Source organism: Garra rufa, chromosome 17, assembly GCF_049309525.1.
Source record: "Garra rufa chromosome 17, GarRuf1.0, whole genome shotgun sequence".
Classification (NCBI taxonomy): Eukaryota; Metazoa; Chordata; class Actinopteri; order Cypriniformes; family Cyprinidae; genus Garra; species Garra rufa.
This window is the reverse complement of record NC_133377.1, coordinates 2,754,051-2,768,766: the sequence shown is the minus strand read 5'-3', so window position 1 is coordinate 2,768,766 and position 14,716 is coordinate 2,754,051. Positions and strand designations below refer to the sequence as shown.

The following is a 14,716-nucleotide window of genomic DNA, read 5'->3' as shown; positions in this document are numbered from 1 at the left end:
TGAATCTGGCCCCTTATTTATCTAATGAGCTATTGAGAATCTAAAATGTCAGGACAAAAAGTATAGTTTTGCTGTTTAACTCTCTTTTGGATGCAGGAGTTACGCCATCATGGCTCCAGTGCCAGTACTAGCTCTCTGTGGTGCAATGGACTGTGGCTTTCTCCCATGCTTTGTTGGCTTTGGCATCCAGCCTAGTTTCTCTGCCTCATCTGAGGCTGGCAATCCAGTGCAAGCCAAAAAGGAAAGTGCAGATCTACTGTGCCCTTTGGCATTTTCTTTGTATATGTGTGTGTTTTACATTGACTTTTATCAGAACTAATTAAATCAGAATTTACTTTTATGGTCGCTGTTTGAAAATGTTTTAAAATTTAGCAGATGCTGTTTATCTAAAGTGGCTTAAACGTATTACAGGTCTCTATGCATCTATTCAACAATTATTGTTTTAAGTGCATCTAAGCAAGGGGTGAAAGTGCCAGGCATCGGCATTGTTAAAAGGACTTTAATAGTAGAACGGCTTGATTTTGATTCACAGTTTAAATGATTATTTTGTATTTTTATGATCATGAATATGTTACCTGAATAAAACTTAGAAATGAAGAATGATCTGATCATATGATGTATGTTTATCTTTTCCTATTAATGCAAATCATTTGACTCAAAGCCAGTTTTCAATGGAATCTGAGTTTTCCAACAGAACACAGTGTTATTGTTCACGTTGCTCATGCTGGGAAGACAAATGAGCTGTCACTAGAATAAATGAGATATGACTGGACATATAATCATAAGCAATCAGAGAAAAAGAACGCAAAGGTTTTTTTTTAAGTGACCTGTCTGTTCCCTTTTTGTATTGCAAAGGTTTTCCCCCATGTCTAGAAAGGAATTAATATTCTGATTGACTTTGAGGCACAGGGAATTTCCTAAACGTACTTTGACTTCTCAGAATGTTTTGATCATAAAGAGCTAAAAAGCTAAAGGCAGTCTAATGAGTGCATTGTGCTGTATTTGACTAAAAAACATAAAATTGAAAATGCTGTCTGTCTATTGTGTTCATTTATCTAATTTATCACATTTTTCTGTCTCTTAACTCTTTCTCACAAAGGCTGCTATATCACATCTCACTTGACAATGAGAGTTTACAACATGTTTAACTTTACACCCATGTATTACAATTCATCCTCTTAAAAGGGTTAAATTCACTTTCCTTTTGTAGTCGAACTACAATTACTCTCAGATCTTTAAGTTGAGTGTGTCTGCACCTGCCTATTCTTAAAAACTTACACACTTCACTGACTTTGCCAGCAAGTTAGTAACCTTTGTGTAGCTCTGTGTTAGAAATAACATCCTCTTTGTTCTCACGTGTTCATTATTCTTTCCTCCTGGTGTTTCTCATGTATAAAGCATCACACAACAATTGACTTCCAGCTTCGTGGACAATGTAACAAGCATATTCAATTTAATTAAATAAAGCCATTTATTGTCAAGAAACAATGATGTCATTAGTGCGGATATGATTTCCATCTAAGGAGGCATAAAGTTCTATTTAAACACGTCTATTTAAAAAGACCATGTTAAGTGGTCAGTTTAACACAGGTGGGAGCAAAAAGAAAAGGCAATGTTTTATAATGTATTCCCCAGAGACATGAAATACAAGACTCTTCAGGGAAAACTGAGTGATATTTGAACTTCAGAATGGCATTTTGTAGACTGTGCCAAAGTGAAATCCATTATACCAGGGTATGAAAAGAGCAAGGGAACTCATTTTCTGTTTAAGCCCAATCCATCTTTCTTCTCAGAAAGGAAAGTTCTCACAGAGAAAGGCTAAATGTGCCGTGCATCCATAATCCATTTAATATTCTCAGGGCACGAAATATGGAAGTAGTGTTTGAGCCGTGTTTATATGATTCAATACATGCAGCAGTTTTTAAAAACTGCAAACAACATTTCCATAAACACAAAAATTACAAGTCAGAGCTGCAATAATCGACGCTCGCCAACAAAATTCACGCTTAGCTGATGGGGTAACAACATCTTGATGCAGTTCATCGACAAAACACTGTATTTTTTCACATTATTACACATAGGCTATAACAACTCTCACAAAAACTTTTTTAAGATGCAATGGGACGTCAGTTTGGCCCCTTAACAGTTTGCGCATCTGAATTTACTGACAGACTTATAAAGTCATCCTCAAATTCTATTTTGGCCAAATCACGTGATCAATTCCTAGCCTGCGGTCGGTTTGTCACTGGTTCTGACGTCATTAAGGATCCTGAGTATGAAAACTTTACAGCAGCAGTATCAAGGTGTGCGTGTGTGCTACTCTCAGCTCTCTAAATGAATGGATCCTGCTCGCTTATGGGCGATTTTTCAAAAACCATTTAATTCTGGATTCAATGCATTTATCACTCGGGATCAGTGATGACTTGGCTTCTGTTGTGGGATCTACTGTTTGCTTGTGTACCACAGGTAAGAAACATATTTGTTTATTTATTTATAGGCTATTCATGTATTTTATTACAGCATCTGAATTATTATATTAAATTAAAGCTTAATTTAAAACAGCATTTTTAACATGCGGCTGGAAAACTGTATTTTTGACCTATAAATACGATTTATAATGAATAATAGCCTATTTTTGCATTACCATAGGCTACTGTAAAAGTTGCTTGGTGCCTGCACATAAAAATTTCAATTTTTTAAAAAGTAAACAAACCACTTAATAAAATAGAGCATTTCAAACTCCTATTCTTCCAATATATTCTACTCTTGTAGCAAAGTGAAAATGAGACACCTTTGTTACGTAACAGCATTTGCATCAGTAGCTGCATCCCCCTTCTATTCCACATTCAATTCATCTAAATAACTTCAAATTAAAATGTAAATTATCATTTAATTATATATGACAGGCATTCTTAACAAATAACCTCAGGTTTCGCGCATTTAAGGAATGCAGTGACAACAAATTTCATGTGTGAGAGTATACCGCCGCCATGTGGACTGAAACAAACACGTTTGTCTTTGAACACGACAGCCACCTTCTTTAATACTCAGAACTGTCGCCCAGAGGGCGTACTTATCCTGTTTTAAATTTATGCCACTTTTGCTGTCTTTTCCACCTTCCTTATCTGCTGCTAATCTCACAGAGGCTAAAAGAGGTCAAAGGTTATGGAGCACTGCAGCTGCAAGCCACCAGTCTGGTTTGCTTTGTTGTGTGGTGTGTTACTTAAGTCTGTTGCCATATCAGTAAATCATTTTGTAAATCGAACCTGAGGGCCTGAAGCAGTCGACTTAGAGAGGTGCCGGCTAAAATCATTTATCAACATGATCTGTCATCCAAAATCTCCGAGGTACAAAGAAACATTGGTAACATTGGACACCTTAAAATGAATAATATTTTATTCTACCCACCCATTAGCTCTGTTTCGTGACCTGACGTGCAGTGATTTTCTAGTACAAAATGAGACCCGTGAGCTGACATCAGGTCTATAGCTTTTATAATTTGATGTATGCAGGAAAGTGTAATTAGAACTGGTTCATTACGCTGAGATATAGTAGTACGTATGGGTGAATAATTAAGCTACATCGATTTTAAATACAAATAGTAGAGGTCGACCGATATTGGTTTTACCGATACCAATAGCTAGGTTGGACCACAGTGGCCAATACCGATTAATTAACCGATAGTTTTTGAAAATGGATACTGAAAGGCAACTAAAATAGTGCTCTACTATTTTTAAAAAAGTACTAAACCATACTTTGTAAATTAATAAAAATATAAATATTAATTATATATTGATCATTAAAGTTATTTCATAGTTCATTAATGTTAACAAAATAAACTTCAAAATTTAACAATATATCAGTACATGTTGAAATTAACACTCTAACAAGGAACAACACTATTCTACAGCTTTCATCAATCTTAGTTGATGTTACAAATGGGCTCATTGAAAGGAGTGGGAATCTTTACATTTTAACAATATGTAAAATTGCAGTTTCTATGCTATTTGTTTATATTTGGAATCTCTGTATGTCAGTACTGCCATCTTAAAATTAAGATTCAATTTAATTACATTTTATATTTCAAATTTATTTCGTGCAAAATTTACTTTATTTTTTATTATTTAAGCAGGCTACTTTTTAAAACAATAGACAGTGACATAGACAGTGGCTGCTTTAACAGGCTTCAATGAATGCACAGATCTATTTCGATATATCAGATGTTTTGTCCTGCTCTGAAAACATAACTGACTGTGTGTACTGTACATCAGTTTCGTATAAAAGTATTCGAAAATGCAAGTGCATTAACCGCATCCGCAATCGAGCTTTTTAGGAAGAACAAACACAAAGCGCAAGTGAAAGCCTGTCAGTGCGCGAGTTTAGTACATCTAATAGTACTGCATTACAAACGGCAGAAATGAAGTCATATCTAAAGTAAAACACTGCGGGTGGAAGCACACACTGTCAACCAATGCGCACGTACTCATAGTGCATATTCTGTGCAATGAAGCCCGCCGCGTCTCTAGCGCGCACACGTGCCATATGCGGGGGAAAACACAAGCTGATGGAAGAGAGGATTGCGATGCATCGGAGAATCCATTTTTCACCGACCCTTAATGAAACCGGGCAAAAGTGCAGCGCTGCGTTGCGCGGACAACTCGCAGGTATCACACACACACACACACACACACACACACACACACACATACACACACACACACAGGACTCATCGCGTGTCGTTCAAGGGGAAGTCTAAAACAGTTTATTTAATCACCAAACGGGCAAATGTTTACTTAAAGAATGATCAAAAATCGGCAAAGATTAGTTTAAAGAGCAGATCAAACGCAGATCATATATTGTTGTAGCCATTTAAGATTTTTTTCTGTTTTACATTGTTTACATATTATTTGTTTGTGCTTTGTTTCAGTTCAATATGTTTATTACGAAAGAAGTTTGTGTAATTTGTAAATGTCATAAGGACATGGTATGAATTGGACGGCAATAAGCCGGGAGAATTGGAGAGTCACCTTTATTTAGCGCTTTTTTAACAATAGAGGGTCAGATTTTGACCACTTCGTACGTTTTTAATTGTGGAAAATTCCTTCTTAAACGAATTTCGTTTTGTATAATTTTTATGTTAATTTTAAATATATATTTTTGTTGATCAGTTATTAAAAACAAGGAAAACCGGCATTGTGAAATAAAGTGTGTAACTACCATGCTTCTGCGGCCTGAAGAAAAGGCTAAAACATAAATGATAGCTCTATAGACGTTTTTCCTGAACACGGAATAAGTCCGACTCTTAACTGAAAGAATGCTTTGCATTTCCGGTCTGCATGGTTTCTAGTCAAATTAGGGTATATTCCGAGCTAATAAACTAATGTTAAACCTATTAAAATGTGTTTAAAAAGCACATGGCTCCATAGCGCCATCACTTGGCAATGTCGCAATGACCGTCATTTGTCAGTGCCTCACTTTAATGAGTGTGTAGATCAGTGGTTCACTGTAAAAAATTTGCTGTAGTTCTGCAGCTGGTTGCCAGTAACTTACTGTAGATTTTTAATTTATGTTATTTACTGGCAACAGTTTGTTCAAAGTTAAATGAACATTAAACATTAACAAGTCTTTGTCTTTACAGAATAAAACTATAAAATAACAACCTACTGCAAAGCATTCTGGGAACCAGAAACCTTCATCAACCTTTTTCTGTTTTTTTCCTTCAGATTTTGGTTCCCAGAATGCGTTGCATGAGGCTGTTATTTTAGTTTTATTCTGTAAAGATAAAGACTTGTTAATGTTTAATGTTCAGTTAACTTTGAACAAACTGTTGCCAGTAAATAGCATAAATTAAAATCTACAGTAAGTTACTGGCAACCAGCTGCCAGTAATACTGTAATTTCTACAGATTTTGTTTACAGTGTTCTCAATCCTGGTTCTGGGGGACCCCTGCTCTGCACATTTTGCATGTCTCCCTTATTTAACAAACCTGATTGAAATCATCAGCTCATTAGTTCAGTTTATGGATCTCTCTCCTAATGAGCTGATTATCTCAACAGGTGTGTTAAATAAGGGAGACATGCAAAATGTGCAGAGCAGGGGTCCCCCAGGACCAGGATTGAGAACCACTGGTGTAGATGACACGAAGCAGCGGACGTCAGCTACATTAAAAACAGATGGACGCTATTTGAATGGGTTCCTATGGAAACCGGAACAGAAAAGCATTCAATCTGACGTTAGAATTTGTAATGGCGGCACTCATCGTTCACTCAGGAAAAAGGTCTATATGAAGCATACAGACTTTATTAGAGATACAAAATACAAACGTTTCACTTAAATGCACAATACTCAATCTTCCATCCCAGGGTCAAGTCTTTATGAACATTAACAAAGATTTGGGACAGATATGAGGAAATGTAAAACTATGAATGGCATGCTGTGGCGCAGCAGGATTTCTGTCGGCTAAATGAACACAGTTCGCTTTCTCACATCAGGTCTTTAAATCTGCAACTTTGCTGGCTAACAATATGACCAGCTGGATATAAACCAATGCAAATATATGGTAACAATCCTGACATTAAGCATTGGTGTCGGAGTTAACCTCTCATACTCTATGACAGCGGAGCGTGAGCCGCTTCAGCAAAAAATGCAACCTGGAAAAACTGGAACCAATAGTTCCGCCAATCAACTATCGGTGCCGATTAATCGGCAAAACCGATACATGGGTGACCTCTAACAAATAGCAACATTATTTGCATTTAGAGGTTCAGTTGAAATGTGTTTACATGTCTGAATAAAGATAAAGATAAAGATAAAGAACAACAAATTAAGACATTTATCCTTGAAAGCTTATTTTCACCTTTTTATCTTAGAATTTTAACTTGTCCCACAGTTTTTATATACTATTATATATATAACCCCCCCCCCCCCCTTCACCTCAGAATTTAGAGAAATAAAGTCAAAATTATCAGATGTAAACTTAAAATTCTGAGGAAAAAATCTGAATTGTGGTTGTAAACTCAAAATTATAATAATTATATGTGACCCTGGACCACAAAACCAGTCATAAGGTTAAATTTTACAAAACTGAGATATATACATCATACGAAAGCTCAATAAATAAGCTTTCTATTGATGTATAGTTAGGATAGGACAATATTTGGCCGAGATACATCTATTTGAAAATCTGGAATCTAAGGGTGCAAAAAAATCAAAATACTGAGAAAATCACCTTTAAAGTTGTCCAAATTAAGTTCTTAACAATGCATTTTACTAATCAAAAATTACATTTTGATAGGTTTACAGTAGGAATTTTACAAAAAATCTTCAAGGAACATGATCTTTACTTAATTTCCTAATGATTTTTGACATAAGAGAAAAATCAATAATTTTGACCCATACAATGTATTTTTGGCTATTGCTACAAATATACCCCAGCGACTTAAGACTGGTTTTGTGGTCCAGGGCCACATATGAGTTTATAACTTGCAATTGTAAGATACACTACCAGTCAAAAGTTTTTGGACAGTAAGATTTTTAATAGAAGAGTCTTTTAAATAAGTCTTTTCTACTCACCAAGCCTGCATTTATTTAATCCAAAGTACAAACATTTTGAAATATTTTTACAATATTTTTACAATTTAAATTTCTATTTGAATATATTTTAAAATGTATTCCTGTGATTTCAAAATTAAATTTTTAGCATCATTACTCCAGTCACATGATCCTTCAGAAATCATAATAATATTCTGATTTGCTGCTCAAAAAATGTATTATTATCGTTATGTTTAAAATAATTTATTATAATTTTTAATGTGAAAAATTGTGAATTTCAGACCTCTAAAACTGATGGAAAGTCTATGTCTATAGTACATAATATCTATAGTATGTAGTACATAGTACATATATTTTGTAGTCATAATCAGCATTATTTTATTATATTATATTCAATTATATTATACAATTTAAATGGACAGAAGTTCGGGGTTAGTAAGATTTTTTTCTTTACATTTTGTAGTCGTAATGAGATTTGTATTATATTATATTTTATTATATTATGTTGCTCAAAAATATTTATTATTTTTTATGTTAAAAGAGTAGATTTTTTCAGGTTTCTTTGATGAACAGAATGTTCAGAAGAACAGCATCTATCTGAAATAGAAATTATTGAATTATAGAATTATAAAATTATACTGACTCCAAACTTTTGAATGGTATGGTGTATAACGTTACAAAAGCTTTTTATTTCAGATAAATCCTGATCTTTGGATCTTTCTATTCATCAAAGAATCCTGAAAAAAATGTACTCAACTATTTTACATATTGATAAAAAATAACAGTAATAAATGTTTCTTAAACCGCAAATCAGCATATTAGAATGATTTCTGAAGGATCATGTGAAAGCGATAACTAAAGTAATGATGCTGAAAATTTAGCTTTGATCACAGGAATAAATTACAATTTCAAATATATTCAAATAGAAAACAGTTATTTTAAATAGAAAAAAATATTTAAAAATTGTACTGCTTTTGCTGTGCTTTGGATCAAATAAATGCAGGCTTGCTGAGCAGAAGGGACTTATTTAAATAACATTTAAAATCTTACTGTTCAAAAACTTTTGACTGGTAGTGTATAAACTTGAATTTGTGAGAAAAAAGTCGCAATTAGCCTTTTTATTTTATGGAAACGGTCATTTCAACCAATTTTCACAATGTTTGTAGCCAGGGGGGAAAGAAACAAAAGCCTAAATGTGTCAGAAACAGAAATGTATTGGGGCTTGTGTCTTCCAGATTCACAGAGCATTCGCCCAGGATTCCTCTAAGATGCTGTCCATACCAGAGCCCGTCGCCCCGGAGCCCTATAACCGCACCCAGTTCTGCCAGTGGCCCTGCAAATGTCCTAAAACTCCCCCCAAATGTCCACCAGGTGTGAGCTTGATCATGGACGGCTGCGACTGCTGCAGAGCATGTGCCAGACAGGTGGGAGAGGTTTGCAATGAGAAAGCAAACTGTGACCATCATCGTGGCCTTTACTGTGATTACAGCGCAGACAAGCCTAGGTACGAAAAAGGAGTATGTGCGTGTAAGTGTCCTTGTACTAACACCGCCTTCTTATCAACACTGTGTTCCGCTCTTAGATTAGATTACGACGAAGATTTAAAGGGTGGATTAAGGTGGCGGAACCCAGATAACCCAAGCCTGGGGATCCTGAGCAGAATTATAATACCTTTCAGCATACTGAACGCATCACACACTTTTCTTGGTATTGTATTTGATGAACTTGACTTCACTCGTTCTGCTCTTCTATCCAGATCTGCCAGGTACTGGCTGTGAGCACAATGGTGTGATCTATCGCAACGGCCAGAGCTTCCAGCCCAATTGCAAATACCAGTGTTTGTGTGTGAATGGGGCGATCGGATGTGTCTCACTATGTAATGAGTCTCAGCCTCCCAGGGTTTGGTGCCAGAACCCAAGGCGAGTTAAAATCCCTGGCCGCTGCTGTGAGCACTGGATCTGTGAGGAGTCCAGAAGGGGGCGCAAGACAGCACCAAGGCACACAATGGCTGGTATGATCTCTGGTGTCTCACAAATGTCTGGAAATTCATTCTTAAATTCATAATTAGTTGATAATGTTTGGGACATGTCCCTTTAAGTGATAACACGCACTTTGAATCACAAATAGATTCTAAATTAGACTAAACCATTTTAGACAGTATAGTTTATTGCTTAATATATACAGCTGTTACTTTACAACAGTGAACACACATTTATCAAAACTTACAACAGGATATTACAAGGAAATGTCCTTCTACTTAAAGACAGAAAATTAGGAAAAAGTATCATCAGTTTTTCTAAGGTCAAGAATTCCAGACCTCTATAACTCATAGAAATGTCATAATAAGAGTTATATTATTATCTAAAATGTAAATTTAAATTTAAATGAATTTTTTTTTGTTCTGTAAAAAAGGCATGCAAGACATGGAAATATCTTTACATTTTGTAGCCATAATCAGATTTGTATTCTATTCTATTCTATTCTATTCTATTCTATTCTATTCTATTCTATTCTATTCTATTCTAACTTTCTAAAATTGAAATGGTCCAAAGTGAGAGTTTTTTTTAGTTTTGTTGTTGTTCATTGTTCTATAAAACTCATGTAAATGTCTTTATATTATATTATTGTGGCGAGGCGTCTGCCCGCCCCCCTAATTTTCATCACCACCCCGTCCCGTATTCGCCGCCCTTCTCCAGGCTCCCGACGGGAGTGGGTGTGTAGGGGAGAGGAGGGGCGTGTAATCGGCTCGGGCTGGCGGCGTGTGATGGGGACACCTGATGTAAATGAAGCCTCATCACCGCCGCTGTTTAAATCCCGAGCGCGCCTCTCCTCGGGAGACCGGTCTCTTTCCCCCGTGCATGCACGCTGGTGTCCTCGCGGGTCCAGGAGGGGGTGAAGAGGGAATCCCGCACCACAAGAGTTTGGAGAGCCGCCGGACCCGCGGTCCGGTTGAGGCCGCCAGAAGCCGCCGCCCCAGCGCCGGACAGCTCGAGAGGGATGAGCCTGCCGGAGATGCCGCCGCCCTAGCACCCCGGCGCTAGTATGGAAAGCGCCCGCGGCCGCCGGACTCCGCCCCTCTCCTGGACCCTTCCCCTCTGAACACTACCGTTCCGTCACGCTGCCCCAGCACCCGAGGACACCAGACTCCCCTTTTATTTTGGACACTGTTTTACTTTATGAACTCACTTTCCTTTATTTTCTGTTTAATAAAAGCCTCTCCGAGGCCTGACGCCACACCCACTGTGTCTGTCGTTTGCCCCTCCCGCCACAGTGGTGGAGAATGCGGGCAAGGCGGGGCTTAGACAGCGCAGTGGGCAACACCTGATGACGTCATCCCCTCTCGCTCGCAAAAGTTCGTGAAAACCCGGACAGGGACGGAGGAACGACGGAGACGGCCTCCCAGCCGCAAGAAGGGTAAGTGATGTTTCAGTTAGTCACTTATCCTGCGGTTGGTTGAGGCTGTCGACTAATACCGGTTTTTCTGTCCCTGTTCCGGTACGCGGCGAGAGGGAGCGTTGCCTTGGAGAGGAATCCCCGCCCACTCCGACCGCTGGAGCCTGGATGAGGAAGGTAGCACTCCTGCGTGGGCGGCGACCTTAGGACGGGGATGTCGCTTGGGGGGGGGAATGTGGCGAGGCGTCTGCCCGCCCCCCTAATTTTCATCACCACCCCGTCCCGTATTCGCCGCCCTTCTCCAGGCTCCCGACGGGAGTGGGTGTGTAGGGGAGAGGAGGGGCGTGTAATCGGCTCGGGCTGGCGGCGTGTGATGGGGACACCTGATGTAAATGAAGCCTCATCACCGCCGCTGTTTAAATCCCGAGCGCGCCTCTCCTCGGGAGACCGGTCTCTTTCCCCCGTGCATGCACGCTGGTGTCCTCGCGGGTCCAGGAGGGGGTGAAGAGGGAATCCCGCACCACAAGAGTTTGGAGAGCCGCCGGACCCGCGGTCCGGTTGAGGCCGCCAGAAGCCGCCGCCCCAGCGCCGGACAGCTCGAGAGGGATGAGCCTGCCGGAGATGCCGCCGCCCTAGCACCCCGGCGCTAGTATGGAAAGCGCCCGCGGCCGCCGGACTCCGCCCCTCTCCTGGACCCTTCCCCTCTGAACACTACCGTTCCGTCACGCTGCCCCAGCACCCGAGGACACCAGACTCCCCTTTTATTTTGGACACTGTTTTACTTTATGAACTCACTTTCCTTTATTTTCTGTTTAATAAAAGCCTCTCCGAGGCCTGACGCCACACCCACTGTGTCTGTCGTTTGCCCCTCCCGCCACAATTATATTGAAATTAAAATATAAATTAAATATATTTTTTTAGTTCTGTAAAATGCACAGAAATCTCTTTACATTTTGTAGTCATAATCAGGTTTATATTATATTATTTTGAAATTAAAATTGAAAGTAAATTATAATTTTTTTAGTTCTGTAAAATGCATAGAAATGTCTTTACGTTTTGTAGTAATAATCATATTTCTATTCTATTCTATAATATTATATAACATTTAAATTAAAATTTAAATTATTTTTTTTTGTTTTGTAAAACTAATGGATAATGTCTTTACATTTTGTAGCCATAATTAGATTTCTATTCTGTTCTATTCAATTCTATTCTATTCTAAAATTTAAATGGACAGAAGTTTGGGTTGGTAAGATTTTTTTTAGTTTTTTTCTATTTTTAGTTATTTTCTGTAAAATTTTGTTCTCTCATGGAAATGTCTTGACGTTTTGTAGTCATAATAAGATATATATTATATTATATTATATTTAAATTAAATTTTTTTTTTTTTTAGTTCTTTAAAATTAAATCTGTAGCCATAATCAGATTTCTATTCTATTCTATTGGACAGAAGTTTGGTTGGTAAAGTTTTTTTTTTTTTTAAGTTAAGCTAAGAGTTAAGTTTTTATTCACTTATTTATTAATTTATTGTTCTCTAAAACTCATGGAAATGTCTTTATATTATATTATATTGAAATTAAAATATATTTTTTTGTTCTGTAAAACGCATAGAAATGTCTTAACATTTTGTAGTCATAATCAGATTCATATTCTATTCTATTCTATTCTATAAAATTTTAATTAAAATGTAAAAAAAAAATTTAGTTTTTTTTTTCTCTGTAAAACTAATGAATAATGTCTTTAAATTTTGTAGCCATAATCAGATTTCTATTCTATTCTATTATAAAATTAAAATAGACAGAATGTTGGGTTGGTAAGTTTTTTTGTTTTTGTTTTTTGTAAAATTTTGTTCTCTCATGGAAATGTCTTTACGTTTTGTAGTCATAATCAGATTTATATTATTAATAAGAAATTCTAATTAAAGTGTTTTTTTTTTATAATGTTAGGTAATTTTGTTAGAAATGTCTTTGCATTTTGTAGCCGTAATTAATTTTTTTATTGTATTCTGTTATTACATTTAAAAGGAGATGTTTTTTGTTGTTGTTGTTGTTGTTGTTGTTCTCTAAAACTTATGGAAATGTCTTTACGTTTTGTAGTCATAATCAGATATATTATATTATATTATATTATATTATATTATATTATATTATATTATATTATATTATATTATATATAAAAATACAAGTGGACAGAAGTTTGGGGTTAAGATTTTTTTAGATGCTATGAATTTGACAATTTAAAAGACCAGTTTTCTATTTTAATATATTTTAAAATTATTAATTAATCCATTCCTGTGATAGCAAGGCTTAATTAAGACATTTATTCTGATTATAAATGTTAAAAGCAGAAAATAATGACACTTTTTTTCAAGATTATTTGATGTATAGAAAGTTCAATAGAACTGCATTTATTTGTAATAAAAGTCTTTTGTATCATTATAAATATCTTTTATCGTAACATTTGATAAATGTAATGCATCCTTGCCAAATAAAATTAATAATTTCTCAAGAAAAACTAACTCATCCAAAACTTTAGAATGGTAGTGTATATAAATATATATATTTTTTTTAACTCAGAAATGAAGAAAACATTCATAGTCTTTGCATCCTCACAGCCCTGTCTAGTGTAAAGGACAACTGGCACAAGAACTGCGTGACCCAGACAACCTCCTGGAGTCCCTGCTCAAAGACCTGCGGCCGTGGAGTGTCTTTACGCATTACTAACAACAACAACGAGCAGTGTCAGATGGTCAAAGAACGCAGACTTTGCAACATCCGACCTTGCAAAGTGGACATCACAAAGCACATCAAGGTGAATCAAAAACATCAGATTCATTGTAATATTAAATAGATCCCAAATTTACATTTGAGAGTGACATGAATGACTATAGTGTATAAAAGGACATGTTTTGACCCTGTGCCTTCATCTCTCCACAAGCCTGGAAAGAAGTGCTTGAACATCTACAGAGAGGAAAAGCCACACAACTTTACAATCTCAGGCTGCACCAGTACAAACACTTATAGGCCCAAGTACTGTGGAGTGTGTACAGACGAGCGCTGCTGCATCCCTTACAAATCCAAGACTATTGAGGTGGACTTTCAGTGCCCAAATGGATCCGGCTTCACCTGGCAGGTCATGTGGATTAACGCCTGCTTCTGCAACCTGAGCTGTAAAAACCCCAATGACATATTTACAGATCTAGAACAGTACCATGAAAGAGGTGAGATTGGAAACTGAGAGACCTTGCAGAAAAATCAATAGAAAGATTTGGGCGAAAGCCAGATTTTTTTTTATTCTCTGAACACAAGTTAATATTTAATTAGCTATCATGTTTGCAGTTTTTTTATTATATGAGACTTTTTCCTATTGGAAAAACTGAAATAAACCAATATATCCTAATATATTCTACGTAAGACGTGGTATTGCAACTAAACTTTTCACAGCCGTTTAATTATTTCATCCAAGTTTTATAATAAAGCCTGTATAAATGATGTAAGTATAAATATGTAAAAAGATTATCTTGTTGAGTTATGCAGTTACAATCTTTAATTTATACAAAGTATATGTAAGTAAAGAAATATATATCGCTTTTATCTATTAATAATGTACAGTTTTTCTAATTTCATGATTTTTTCCCACACATTTATATTCTTAAATGACACTGTAGTCCTTGGAGTGAGTTTTGCCTTATGAAGTTTGACCTTCCTTGTACTATGTTTTGTATGAACACAGTTCTCACAAAGTTAAGGAATAAACACAAACAAGCAAAAAA

General features: G+C 36.5%; 1 protein-coding gene across 1 annotated transcript; it reads left to right on the top strand.

Moving 5' to 3' along the window:
* Positions 1–2,327: 2,327 nt before the first annotated feature.
* On the top strand, positions 2,328–14,660 carry ccn4a (cellular communication network factor 4a). Its single transcript, XM_073821989.1, has 5 exons — positions 2,328–2,466; positions 8,787–9,078; positions 9,308–9,562; positions 13,559–13,755; positions 13,882–14,660. Exons 1-5 carry the CDS (start codon positions 2,419–2,421, stop codon positions 14,179–14,181), a joined length of 1,092 nt encoding a protein of 363 aa, XP_073678090.1. The 5' UTR covers positions 2,328–2,418; the 3' UTR covers positions 14,182–14,660.
* Positions 14,661–14,716: the final 56 nt, after the last annotated feature.

Bases quoted from the DNA above. Each gene is read 5' to 3' on its own strand.
- ccn4a (XM_073821989.1), top strand. From the start codon at position 2,419: ATGACTTGGCTTCTGTTGTGGGATCTACTGTTTGCTTGTGTACCACAG. The intron at 2,467-8,786 runs GTAAGAAACATA...TGTGTCTTCCAG, and splicing joins TGTTTGCTTGTGTACCACAG to ATTCACAGAGCATTCGCCCA. The intron at 9,079-9,307 runs GTAAGTGTCCTT...TCTTCTATCCAG, and splicing joins CGAAAAAGGAGTATGTGCGT to ATCTGCCAGGTACTGGCTGT.